At 53.9% G+C, this 12870-nt stretch overlaps 1 protein-coding gene across 1 annotated transcript in view; it reads left to right on the plus strand.

Moving 5' to 3' along the window:
• Nucleotides 1-12870, plus strand: part of SGIP1 (SH3GL interacting endocytic adaptor 1) — a 49106-nt gene that overhangs the window by 16474 nt on the left and 19762 nt on the right. Inside the window, exons 4-14 of the mRNA XM_058808261.1 lie at nucleotides 271-348; nucleotides 1283-1339; nucleotides 1751-1805; nucleotides 2614-2789; nucleotides 5024-5035; nucleotides 5526-5537; nucleotides 6469-6493; nucleotides 6854-6905; nucleotides 8687-8772; nucleotides 10644-10736; nucleotides 11569-11643. Of these exons, the coding sequence (XP_058664244.1) occupies nucleotides 271-348; nucleotides 1283-1339; nucleotides 1751-1805; nucleotides 2614-2789; nucleotides 5024-5035; nucleotides 5526-5537; nucleotides 6469-6493; nucleotides 6854-6905; nucleotides 8687-8772; nucleotides 10644-10736; nucleotides 11569-11643 (721 nt within the window). The remainder of the gene's footprint in view (nucleotides 1-270; nucleotides 349-1282; nucleotides 1340-1750; nucleotides 1806-2613; nucleotides 2790-5023; nucleotides 5036-5525; nucleotides 5538-6468; nucleotides 6494-6853; nucleotides 6906-8686; nucleotides 8773-10643; nucleotides 10737-11568; nucleotides 11644-12870) is intronic.

Here is a 12870-nt window from a genome sequence, read left to right on the forward strand (position 1 = left end):
AAGTTTAATATGATTTTTCATCCTCCAGACCCTTTCCCACATAATTTTTGCAGCTACTGGAGTGGCCAGAATGCAAATCCTGACTGCTGAATAGAGCCCACAGGAAAATCCACCTTCAATCCTGGTGGAGCCAGAGCTGAGCCTTCCTTTCCTGACAAATCCATGTTCCCTGCTTCCTAAAACTCAGTTTTGTGCCCTTAAAAAGAAAACCCCCAAAACCAGCCAAGGAGCAGCTGTTTTAACCCTTTTTGTGCCACCCCACCCTTGCAGCAGCCCAGCCCTCTTCCCAATGATCCAACCTCCAATAGCAAAGCCGAGGGCACGCGGGAAGGAGGAAATAAAAACGGGGTAAGGAAAACTGAGCTCGGCCCCCAGCTCCCACAGGGCTGTGGAAAACAGGGAGCCCCCCTTGGTTTGGAACCCAGAGTGCAGGAAAATCCCTTCAGGGTCAGCCAGGCCCATGGAAATGGGGTTAAACACAAATGGATGGGGGGAAAAGGAGGAATCCCCTGGAGCAGCACCCAGAATTCCCACAAAACAGAACCCAGGGGAGGTTTTCCCTCCTCAGCTGAGCTCCAAGGGAGCTGCTCCACCCAGAGCTGTGGAGGTGAGGAGCTGCACCCAGCCCTGGACCAGGGAGTGCATCCTGCCAGCCCCTTGGAGGGAGCTGGGGTGGGAATGGTCCCTCTGGAAGCTCAAGGGAGCTGGGTTGTCCCATGTAGGTGCCCAAAATCGTGGTGGCCGTGGGACTTTGGGTGGGTTTGGGTGCCCAGAGCCAGCCAGGGAAGGGTTCCAGAGGTGACAGATGCCTGGAGCCTCTTCCAAATGGAATTCCCTTGATGCCAAGCAGCAGTTCCTCTGTGTGTTGGTGTTTCATGGCATGGACTCATCTCAGACCCTTCCCACTGTTCCATCCTGAATTCACAGCACCTGGCATGTGGGATAATGGGATCTGAAGCCTTCCTGGGATTGCTCTTTCTTGGGGAGGGGTTTTTATCTCCCAGGAAATGTTTCCTGAGAAGTTTCCCCACTTGATTGGTGTTGGGCTGGGAGATCCCAGCACAGGGAGAAACGACCCTTTCCTCACTTTTCCCTAAGGAATGTTGGATGTCCACCTAAGGAATTTTCAAACCCCCCCTCCTTTCATCTCCCTGGGATGGGAGATTGCAGAGATGGCGAATGCTGTTGGGTTTGTGCTGTGGGCGTGGGATAACAGCACCCGCTACAGGATGTGCTCTCCTCCTGCTTCCTCTATTTGAACTGTGGGAATTTTCCTTTCCAGAAGAAAACCAACGGAGCCCCAAATGGATTTTATGCAGAGATCGACTGGGACAGATATGTAAGTGTCCCCTGGAGCTTCCCTGCCCCAGCTGCATCCTATGGGAAACCCAGGCTCTTCCCACACCTATTTTGGGCTCTTTGGGTGAAATCAGCTCTGTCCAGACCCCAATTCCATACCTGCAGCTCAGCCAGAATTCCCAGGGATGAGCTGGCTCTGGGGAGCTCTGTCCTGGCCCATGGGATGTTGCAGTTTATCCAGAGAAAACTTTGAATCCTCAACAAGGATTAAAGCTTTTCCTTCTGCAAAATGAATCGTGGAATTTGAGGTGCCCTGTGTGGCCCCAGAGGGTTGGGCTGTGCAGGACATCCTTTCCCACAGGAGGGAAGAGCTGCTCCAGCTTTCCAGGAATGAACGTTCTTAATTTTCCTGTTTGGGGCTTTTTTTTTGTTTGTTTTGTTGCCTATGCAGAACTCCCCTGAGCTGGATGAGGAGGGATACAGCATCCGACCTGAGGAACCAGGATATATCCTTTGGTTTTGGCTTTGCCTCTTGGGTTACAGCCTGTAACAGGAGCTGGGCTCACAGGCAGGCCTCTGGCTCTTTTTATTTCACTGTTAGTATTTATTATTAATTATAATTCTTTATTTCCACTTTTTGATTTCCATTTGGAGCTGGTTCTCCACAGATAAAGCTGAATCACCTGAGGCATTTGAATTGTCTTTGACTCACTGCTGTGAAATGAGGAGTGGGGGAACATCCCATGGGATGCTCCATGGAGACCAAAATGTCTGTGATTATCCCAGAGAAAAGGAGGATCAGGGAGGAGCTTCTGCCTCTTGACAAGGAGGGTGGAGACAGGTGGGGTGGGAGCAGGGACAGGAGCAGGAGGAGTGGCCTCGAATTCCAAGGGAGGTTTATGTTGGATATTGGGGAAAACTTCTCCATGGAAAAGGGTGATCAGACATTGGAACTGCTGCCCAGGGCAGGGGTGGAGTCCCCATCCCTGCAGGGATTGAAAATCCATGTGGATGTGGCACTTGGGGACCTGGGGCAGCACTGGGGCATGGCTGGACTGGATTGTCTCATAGGGCTTTTCCAACCTGAACAACTCCCATGAAATCCAGACATGGATTCATAAACCCAACCCTGGGCTGGATTTATCCCTGAGAGCAGCAGTTCCTCATGCTCTGGCTGCACAGGGATGCAGCAGTGACAGGCCCAGCCTAGGATTTCCTCCCCTATTTTGGGGTCAGCATTTTGGGACTGCCAGAATCCTGCTCTCTAGCAAGCTGGGAACACCAAGGAAGGAAAATTCCTTAACTGAGCTGTACCTACCAAAGGAAAGCACTTCTACTCCTCCAGCGAGTCGGAGGAGGAGGAGGAGGCGCACAAGAAATTCAACATCAAGATCAAGCCCCTGCAGGCCAAGGATGTCCTGCGCAGCGCCGCCACCGTGGACGAGCTCAAGGCCTCCATCGGCAACATTGCACTTTCTCCATCCCCCGTGGTGAGTGCCCCGGCCTTGCCCGGCCCCTGGTGTGTCCCGGTGCAGCTGGTTTGCAGCTGCCAGATAAATTTGGTGATGTTGATGCCTTGTGCATGCTGCCCTGGAGCAGAGGCTGGGCAGAGTCCCAGAATAAAGCAGGGATTTATTCACAGGATCTCCTCCATGGATCCACCTTGGGCAGCACCAGAGCCCAGCCAGGGCTGCACCCAAGATGAACCAAAATGGCCCCAAAATGCACGAGCGGGCACGGGCTCTGTCCCTGGGATCAGCTCTGCTCCATTTGCACCTTGCAGTTCCTTGTCCAGCCAAGAGTTTATTATGGCAGCCCCTTTTATAGGGGATTCAAAATTTCTATGGATAACTGATAGGTCGGGATCTCTGCACCACCCAGGCCCTCAGCCAGTGGTGTGTTTGCATTTAGGATCAGATGGGGCTGGCTGCGGGTCCCCCTTTGGTTTGAATCCAACCTATCCTTGCCTTGTCTAGAGATTCGTTTTACTTCTAAGCTGGTGAGGTCTGGTATGACCAAATTTATCTGGCAGCTGCAAACCAGCTGCACTGTGGCAGTGGTGGTGCACTGGGATCATCCCAAACTCGGTGGGAGCCGATGTTCCACTTGGCTTTGGTGTACTTATTTTGGGGTCTGGTCTGCAGGTGTTGCTCAGATGTATTGAAATGATGTTTCCAGTTCAAAACTTCTCAAAAATTCCCTTTCCTGCTCATAAAAGAGATCAGGATGTGTTACCCCTGATTTTTTTTCCCCTCTAATCCTCATTTTTCAATGAGGAAAAAGGGGAATTTCAGTCAAGGGGAATTTTCAATCATAATCATTCAGGGTCTTGCCCTGAATCTGAAGTATCTGTGAGGTTTTCCATGGGATTTTAGAGGGATGTTTCCCACCCTGGAGGTGAATGCAGGTTCCTGGAAGGAAAGGTCATTTTTCCTTAGTCTATCCTGGCATAAAGTCCATCCCCCTCTGCTTTTCCTAGGGCTTGTTAAGATTCCTGTTGGCTCATCCCAATCTGTTCAGCCATGAAAAGATTGGATTCTGGGCTTTCAGGAAGTTTTGGTGTGGGCTGAAGTAACTTCCCAGACAGAGCTTTCCATGATTTATAAATAACCTGGATCTGAAGTGTGAATGGCTCTCCAAGCCAAAGTCAAACAAAATCCGTGTGCTTTGTTTCTGCTTCCCAACCAGGGAGCTCCTGTTTGGCATTTCAGGATTAGAAATGGCAGCTGGATGCTTTGGGAAGCACAAAAAAAGTGGAGGGGAGGGGGGGGAACCAACTTCAAAATGAACAATTTAATATTGATGATAATAATAATATTAGGAAAACCAAATTCTTGCAGAATGTGCCTTTTACCAAATAGGATTTTTGTCTCCCTTTTCCCGTGGTGTTTTTCCTGCTGAGGGTGGGGGGTTTGGGAAGGGGTGAGGAGGATCCCAGTGTGGGGTGGGCTGAGGGATTCGGGTGCTGGGCTGGGTTGGAGCCTCCCTGGGATGTGCTCAGGGAAAAGCCCCTGAGGCTGGGCAGGAGGATCCCAAAGCCAGGACATGCAGCCAAGGGAGCAGATGGGCCAGGAAAGCACCAGAGCCCCGGGCAGGAGCTGCCTGCAGGAACCTGCAGGAATGCCAGGATTCACTGCCAGGCATCCACAGGAACTCCAGCATTCGCTGCCAGCTCCCTGCCCTCACCCTGGGCTTGTCCTCGCTCCCAAACCAGCCACAAAGCCCTGCTCTGGAACTGCTGGGAGGGAGGTCATAAATCCCATGGATTGGGCTGGGAGAGACCTAAAACCCCATCCCAAATCCCATCCCATTCCATGGCAGGGACACCTTCCCCCATCCCAGGCTGCTCCAGCCTGGCCTTGGGCACTGCCAGGGATCCAGGGGCAGCCACAGCTGCTCTGGGCACCCTGTGCCAGGGGCTGTGTCCATATTCACCATCATTCCCAGCTCTCTGGACTGGGAATTCTGGTGCCTTAACTGGGAACGGCCAGCAGGGCCTGTCATGATAAAACAATGGAATTCTCCCCCTAAAATGGCTCAGACACAACTTTTCCATTTCCAAATGCTCCCTATCCCTCCAGTCTCCCACATGAGGGGTGAAGCTGGAGCACTCCTGTCCCTCTGCTTTGTCTTTAACCTGACACAAATCTTTGATTCCTCTTCATTAAAAAAATCCCTCACCTTCTCATTCCTTCTTTTTTTTTCTCTCTCTGCCTTCTTTTAGAGGAAAAGTCCGGTAAGAAATGTAATTTTTATCTCCTGGAATATTTTAACCCAGCTTTGTGTGTGCTCTTGTCCTGTCTCTAGAGCTGAAATGCCAAAAGCAAATAACAAATCCTGCCCTTCTAGAATGAAGTTTAATTTCCTTTATTGCTGACTTAGAGCATTTTCAAATAGAATGTATAGAGCTGGGCTTGGCTCTGAGAGTGCTTTGGGGGTGTAGTTTGGGTCCAAGAATTTGGACCAGGTGTGTAAGGGCCCCGTTTTACCTGGATTGGGGTGCATCCAAAGGGAGGAGAAGGCAGGAAACCCATCCCTGGTGCCACTGGGGTTTCTCCATGAGAACTCAGCTTCCAGGGGGGAAATCCCCCCCATTTCCCAGGCCTTTCCCCTGGGGGGCTGTCCCAGGGTGACCCACGAGGTGTGGCGGTGGCAGCTGGGCCCTGGGGTGCTGACGTGTCACTCTCTGACCAGGTGTCTCTTCTCTCCCCTCTCGCTGACCGCAGCGGCGCAGCCCGGTAAGAACTGGGATGGGGCCACGGGGGTCCCTGTCCTTGCTGGGCTCTGGGGGGGCACAGGGCGTGGGGACAGCTGCCAGGGGTGTCACAGGGCGTGGGGACAGCTGCCAGGGGTGCCACACAGCCCCTTGTGTCACCCCAGCTGTGACCGTGTTCACAGGGGTCCGAGGATGAGGGAAGAGACGAGGATCTGACTCCATGTTTCAGAGGGCTTGGTTTATTATTTTATGATATATATTACATTAAAACTATACTAAAAGAATAGAAGAAAGGATCTCATCAGAAGGCTGGCTAAGATAAGAATAGAAAAAGACAGAATGATAACAAAGGTTTGTGTCTCGGCTCTCTGTCCGAGCCAGCTGACTGTGATTGGCCATTAATTAGAAACAACCCCATGAGACCAATCCCAGATGCACCTGTTGCATTCCACAGCAGCAGATAACCATTGTTTGCATTTTATTCCTGAGGCCTCTCAGATTCTCAGGAAGAAAAATCCTAAAGAAAAGATTTTTCATAAAAGATGTTTGTGACACCCAGTGATAGCACAGGGGGCCCTCAGTGATGGGGATCCCTGGAGACCCCGCTCTGGCTCTGGGGTGTCCCCGTTCCCATGGCTGGGAGAGTTTGGCTTCTGCCCCACGAGCCCCTGGCACAGCTGCCCATGTCAGTGCAGAGTGCCCATTCCCAGTGGATGTGCCCATTCCCAACCCCTGTGCATGTGGCACTGGGGACAGCAGAGCTGCCATCAGTGGCTTTGTGTGGCTCAGGAATTTTCTACAGGGTTTTCTGCTCCCTGGAGCTCAGGCTCCTGCAGGAAATGTCCCCTCAGAAGCTCCTACCACCTCTGCTGGGCTGCTTTGCTCCTGGGGTGACAGCTGCCACGCACCCCTGTCCCTGTGCATGCCACTGATCCCTGTGTTTCTCCTTCCAGGGGACGATCAAAAGGAATTTATCCAGTGAGTATCTTCTGCAGTCCATCAAACCAGCACTCCTTGCACCTGCTGGGGGGTTTGGGGACTGGGGGTGGGAAAAGGAGGGAGTTAAATTTGGTTTAAAGTGATGCTGCAGAGCTGGTGGCTCCCAAAAGCTTTCCCTGGAGAAGGTGTGGGGGACATCTGCAGCAGAGCAGTTCCCTGATTCAGCTCTGTACAGAAATAAATTGGAGTTAAAAGCAGATTTTTGCTGCCAGGATCCCCGCAGAGCAGGGTGGGTGGGACACCAGGTGTGACCCCCCTGCCAGCAGGGGCTCTGGGGGCCAGGGGGATGCTCTGGGGTGGGAATGGCTCTGACTCTCATCCCTGTCTGTCCTGTTCCAGGTGAGGAGATCACGCGGCCCCGGCGCTCCACGCCCACGCCAGACCCCGCCAGGTCAGTGCAGATCATCCTGCTGGGACCATCCCAGGCTCAGGGCCCTCATCCCATCTGGGACTGGGAAATTCCCATTTGCATTCTGCTGGACGGGAAGCTGGAGGGGCAGATGGGGTTTTGGGAAGGAATTGTTCCCTGGGAGGGGGAGGAATGGAATTCCCAGATTTGCTCTGGCTGCCCCTGGATCCTGGCAGTGCCCAAGGCCAGGCTGGAGCACCTGGGACCGTGGGAGGTGTCTCTGCCATGGCAGGGGTGGAATGGGATGGGATTTAAGGTATTTCCACCCAAAACCATTCCAGGATTTTGGCAGGACTGAGGGGCTGGTGGTGGTTGGGATGCTCAGTGCCCATCCCTGCTTCCCAAGGACATTCCCTGCTGGAAGGCACCTTGAGCCTGATCCATAGGGAGCAGGCCAAGCTCTGGGGGGGGATGTATTGATTCAGGACAACAAACATGCAAGTTTTTATGGAATAAAGCCAAATCTCCCTGGGAATGTGCCCTGTGCAGCTCCAGGGGTCAGCTCAAGGTGTGTTGGAGCAGAGCATGGCCCAGACCTCAAGTATTTATTTTTTTAATCCTTTTCCATAAAGTTTTGACTAATCCCAAAGCAACTCAGTGTCCCAGCAGCTGCTGTGGCACCACAGGGTTGGCACTGGGGTGCTGCTCCTTTCCCTTGTCCCTGTCTGAAACCCTGTGTTTGGCCAGCTCCTCCTTGGTCTGGGGTGAAAAACATCCTCAAAAATATTTGCGTTTGTCTCAAAGATGGGGTCAGAACTCAGGCCTGTCCCTCATGGCTGCTCTGTGCTCCTCTCATCCCACAAACCCCACAAACCTGTCCCTCATGGCTGCCCCGTGCTTCTCTCGCCCCACAAACACAAACCTGCCCCTCATGGCTGCCCTGTGCTCCTCTCACCCCACAAACCTGCCCCTCATGGCTGCTCTGTGCTCTCTCACCCCACAAACCCAAACCTGCCCCTCATGGCTGCCCTGTGCTCCTCTCACCCCACAAACCCAAACCTGCCCCTCATGGCTGCTCTGTGCTCCTCTAACCCCACAAACCTGCCCCTCATGGCTGCTCTGTGCTCTCTCACCCCACAAACCCAAACCTGCCCCTCATGGCTGCCCTGTGCTCCTCTAACCCCACAAACCTGCCCCTCATGGCCGCCCTGTGCTCCTCTCACCCCACAAACCTGCCCCTCATGGCTGCTCTGTGCTCTCTCACCCCACAAACCCAAACCTGCCCCTCATGGCTGCCCTGTGCTCCTCTAACCCCACAAACCTGCCCCTCATGGCCGCCCTGTGCTCCTCTCACCCCACAAACCTGCCCCTCATGGCTGCTCTGTGCTCCTCTAACCCCACAAACCCAAACCTGGCCCCTCATGGCTGCTCTGTGCTCCTCTAACCCTACAAACCCAAACCTGTCCCTCATGGCTGCCCTGTGCTCCTCTAACCCCACAAACCTGCCCCTCATGGCTGCTCTGTGCTCTCTCGCCCCACAAACACAAACCTGCCCCTCATGGCTGCCCTGTGCTCCTCTAACCCCACAAACCCAAACCTGGCCCCTCATGGCTGCTCTGTGCTCTCTCACCCCTCAAACCCAAACCTGCCCCTCATGGCTGCCCTGTGCTCCTCTAACCCCACAAACCCAAACCTGCCCCTCATGGCTGCCCTGTGCTCCTCTAACCCCACAAACACAAACCTGCCCCTCATGGCTGCTCTGTGTCCTCTCACCCCTCAAACCCTGGCCTGTCCCTCATGGCCGCTGTGCTCTCTCCCCACAGCAAGAAGGCCGGGGAGGACCCTGCGGCACTGGCCCCGCTCTTTGGGCCCCCGCTGGAGTCGGCCTTTGAGGAGGCCAAGCTGGAGGGTGAGTTTGGGGCTGGGGTGAGGGCATTTGGGGCATGACAAGTGACTTTGGGGCTGTGGTGGCTGAGTTTGAGGACAGAGTGGGTGAGTTTGGGGACCTGGTGAGTTTGGGGCTGGTACAGGTGAGTTTGGGGCCAGGCTGAGTGAGTCTGGGGCATGGCAAGTGAGTGTGGGAGACTTGGTGATTGAGTTTGGGGACCTGGTGAGTTTGGGGCTGGGGTGAAGGAGTTTGGGGACCTGGTGAGCTTCAGCCCAGGGCAGGTGAGTTTGGGGCCAGGATGAGGGAGTTTGGGGCATGGCAAGTAAGCTTGGGGACTTGGTGATTGAATCTGAGGACAGGGTGAGTTTGGGGCTGGGGTGAAGGAGTTTGGGGCCGGGGTGAGGGAGTTTTGGGGACAGGGTGAGCTTGGGGCCAGGACAGGTGAGTTTGGTGCTCCCAAATCCCTTGCCTTGAAAGGGCAAGGGATTTTGTGCCCATGGTGGGTGAGTTTGGGGCACGGCAAGTGAGTTTGGGGACAGAGTGAGTTTGGGGCTGGGGCAAGGGAGTTTGAGGCTGTGGTGGGTGAATTTGGGGACCTGGTGAGTGAATTTAGTAACAGGGCGATTTTGAAGCCTTGGCAATTTTGAGGCCTTGGTGAGTGGCTTTGGAACCATGGTGGCTTTGGGGCCATGGTGGGTGAGTTTGGGGACATGGTGAGTGACTTTGGGCCATGGTGGCATCTCCTGTCAGGGATCTGGGAAGGTTCTCCAGCCCTGGCAGGAGCGGAGTCCCCGTTCCTGGAGGGGTTTCAGAGCTGTGTGGATGTGGCACTTGGGGACATCCAGGTCAGGGGTGGAACTGGCAGTTCCATGGGCTCTGAGGGCTTCTCCAAGCTGGACAATTCCCAGATTCCCAGGTTCCCAGCCCTCCTGCTGGAGGAGGAAGGAGCCCAGGCAGGGGTTGAAGGACAGGTGACCATGTCCAAGGTTAATTCAGGCTGGGTGGAAACACAGCAAGTGCTTAAGTCAATTAGTTAATTATGAGGTCTGGGAGAGATCCTGACAGGGAACAGCTCAAGAACATGAAAACTCAGTGTTTTCCAGCCAAACCTTCACCCTGGAGCAGGTTTAACTCTACCCAGGATTCTGGAGGCAGCTGTTGGACAAGCCTTGCACCCCTCCATGCCTAGGAAATGCCGTCTCAAAACGTCATTTTTCCTTCCTTTAACACAGAGACACTTTGCTTCCATCCAAATCTGTTTTTTCCCAGCTTTCCCAAAGCACAGGAACCTTGCAAGACTTGTTTTCCCCAAAACCAACCCCATCCATGCCCTGGAGCGGGTTCTTCCCAGAGATCTCCTCCTCCTCCTGGAGGGCCACTGCCCTCGTTATGTCCTGTCATTAACGCCTCCAGTTAATTCTTTTAATCAAAGCAACGTTTGCAAGCAGTTCTCTGCACAAAAACTCCAAGAAATCTAAATTATATACAAAAATATCTTCTTTCCCCCCCCCCCTTTATTCTCTGGGATTACAATTATCTTTTAATTTTGCTACCTGATGGGGTTTTATTGTTTGCATATCCTAAAATTCCAGACCACTTTGGCCATCAATACAATGTTTTCCTTCCCATAATAAGTCTCCAAATCCATCCCTGGCATTGTTTTGTTTGTCAAGCAGCATAAGTGTCAAACTAATTGCACGTCCTGCTTCAAAATCAGACAGGATTTTAATTATCCACCGTTACAGAACCCCCTGTCCTTAATTAATGAGGTTTCTGTCACTGTCTGGGCCCTCTTTTCCCAGAGCCTCAGTGTCTCATCTGTGTGTTTGGGTGATGGGAAGAAAATATTTGGGTTTGTCATTGCTTTCAAATGTTTGGTTTTGATTTTTCAGCTGCTCTGGACCAGTCTGAGATATGGGGGTCAGTCCAGCCCATCAACACAAACGTAGAGTCCCCAAAACTTCCAAGACCTTTTCCAACTGGAAGTAAGTGACCATGAAAATAAATCAATGTATCCAGAAATCAGGTCAAAGATTTGAGCTGTCCTCATCCAGGCTGTGCAGTTCCACAATATTTTAAATTAAAGGAGATTTTTTTTTCCCTTTGTTTGGCTTGGGTGACAGCACTGTGGGGTGGAGGAGGGAATGGGACTGATAAGGGGTGCAGGGATGGGGTGGATCCTGATCCTGCACGTTCATGCCGAGGTCACTTGGCTGGAAAAGTGGGAAGCACCGGTTTTTCCAGGATAACATCAGGGAGAGCAGCTCAGCCCCAGTCCCGGATTTTTATTGCAGCTTTCCCTCTGCCCGCGGCAGCTGCGGAGCCCTTTCCTCTGCAGAAATGCCCCTGTAAAGCACAGCTGGTTAATTAGCCGCTGTTAATTAGCCCCAGCGTTGCCCATCCCGGATCCACATCCTGGATCCACGTGGGATGGGCAAGGCAGAAAGGCGGAGGCAGCTCCGTGCCTCGGAGGGTTCAGGTTTTATTAAAATGCTAACTTAGGGGGTTGAAACAGCAGATGTAAAAAAAGGGGGAAAATTCCATCAAACCCGACAGAAATGGCTTCCCACTGCCAGAGGGCAGGGAGGGATGGGGTGTTGGGAAGGAATTAATGGGATGTTGGGAAGAATTCCTCCTTGTGAGGATGGGGAGGGATGGGATGAATTCCCAGAGCAGCTGTGGCTGCCCCTGGACCCCTGGCAGTGCCCAAGGCCAGGTTGGACGCTCATCCCTGCCTTGTCCCCTTTTCCCAGACATGCCACGGGCTGTCCCTGCTGCTCTCCGGCTGAACTCTCTCCTCTCTGTGCTCTCTTTCAGCCCCTCCGCCGCTCCCCCCGAAGAACATCCCGGCCACGCCGCCGCGCACCGGCTCCCCCCTGCCCCCGGCCATCGGTAACGGCTCCGGGGGGCACCGGGCACACGGGGACAGCCCCGGCTCGGGGGGGGCACTGGGGGTGACGCATCCCATCCCCAGCTCTGGGGGGACACCAGGAGGGACAGCTCCCATCCCCAGCTCTGGGGGACAGGTCCCTGTCCCCGTGGCCGCAATTTGGGCACGGATTTGGTCCCTGTGCATCCTCTGCCCTTGGGGTTCAGAGAATTCCAGGCTGGGCTGGGTTGGGAGGAATTTCTGTCCTGTCCCAGGCCGCTCCAAGCCCCAGTGTCCAGCCCGGCCCTGGGCACTGCCAGGGATCCAGGGGCAGCCCCAGCCCTGAGGTGTCTCAGTGGATGCTGCAGTAGAAGCAGCACAAAGATGGTTTTGCCTCCCAAGTCGGTCTCACCCTGGTGAAATTAATGTTCTTTACACCATCCCTGCCTTTGGGAATGCAGTGCAGGATTAGCCTCAACATCCTGCTGAAAACCAGGATATATTCCCAGTTCCAGAGCCCTGCACAGTCTGTGCTGAGAAACCAGAGCTGTGCAGGCTCTGCCTGTGGCAGGAGCTGCTCCTGCCTTCCCTGCCCCCAAATCCCTGCTGAGAGGTGGGAAAAGCCCCCCTGACCCTGCAGCCCCGGGCAGGGAAGGGAAATGGTGCTGGGAATGAGGGGCAGCCCGCGGGCAGGGATGGAAAGGTGTTGAAGGCAGCCAGAGGACATCAGGCGCTGCTTCCAGGCATATAATTCATGGTGCTGGCTGGTGGGAAAGCAGGGTCTGAGCAGGGCAGGCTGGTGGGGCCAGCCAGAGCCCCTCGGGGTGAAATCCCTGTGCCACAAGGAGCCCCCTGCTCTGTCCATCCCCATCTCATCTGTGCTCCCAAATCCCGATTTTCCAGGCTGGCAGGGTGTCCATGTCCATCCATCCATCCATTCCCAGCAGCAAATGCCTGATCATTTGCTGGGCTGTGCCTTGTGTATTTGTGAAGCAAGTGGCTGAGGTCTGGTTTTGTCTGGTTCAGCAAATCCCCATTTTATCCCCCCCCCATCTTAAATGTGGATCCCCAAAACAAGGAGCAGGGATGGGGGTGATGCTGCCACAAGGAGCCCAGAGGGCATTTAGTGTCAGGCTCTCCCTTCCCTGGATGTGAAATGCTTGGCTGGTGGATCTGTGGTGGTTCTGGAGTCAGGTGGGAGTGTTGCTGTGTGGTGGCTCAGTGAGCAGAGCCCTGAAATCCCCATCTGT

Source organism: Ammospiza caudacuta, chromosome 7, assembly GCF_027887145.1.
Source record: "Ammospiza caudacuta isolate bAmmCau1 chromosome 7, bAmmCau1.pri, whole genome shotgun sequence".
NCBI lineage: Eukaryota > Metazoa > Chordata > Aves > Passeriformes > Passerellidae > Ammospiza > Ammospiza caudacuta.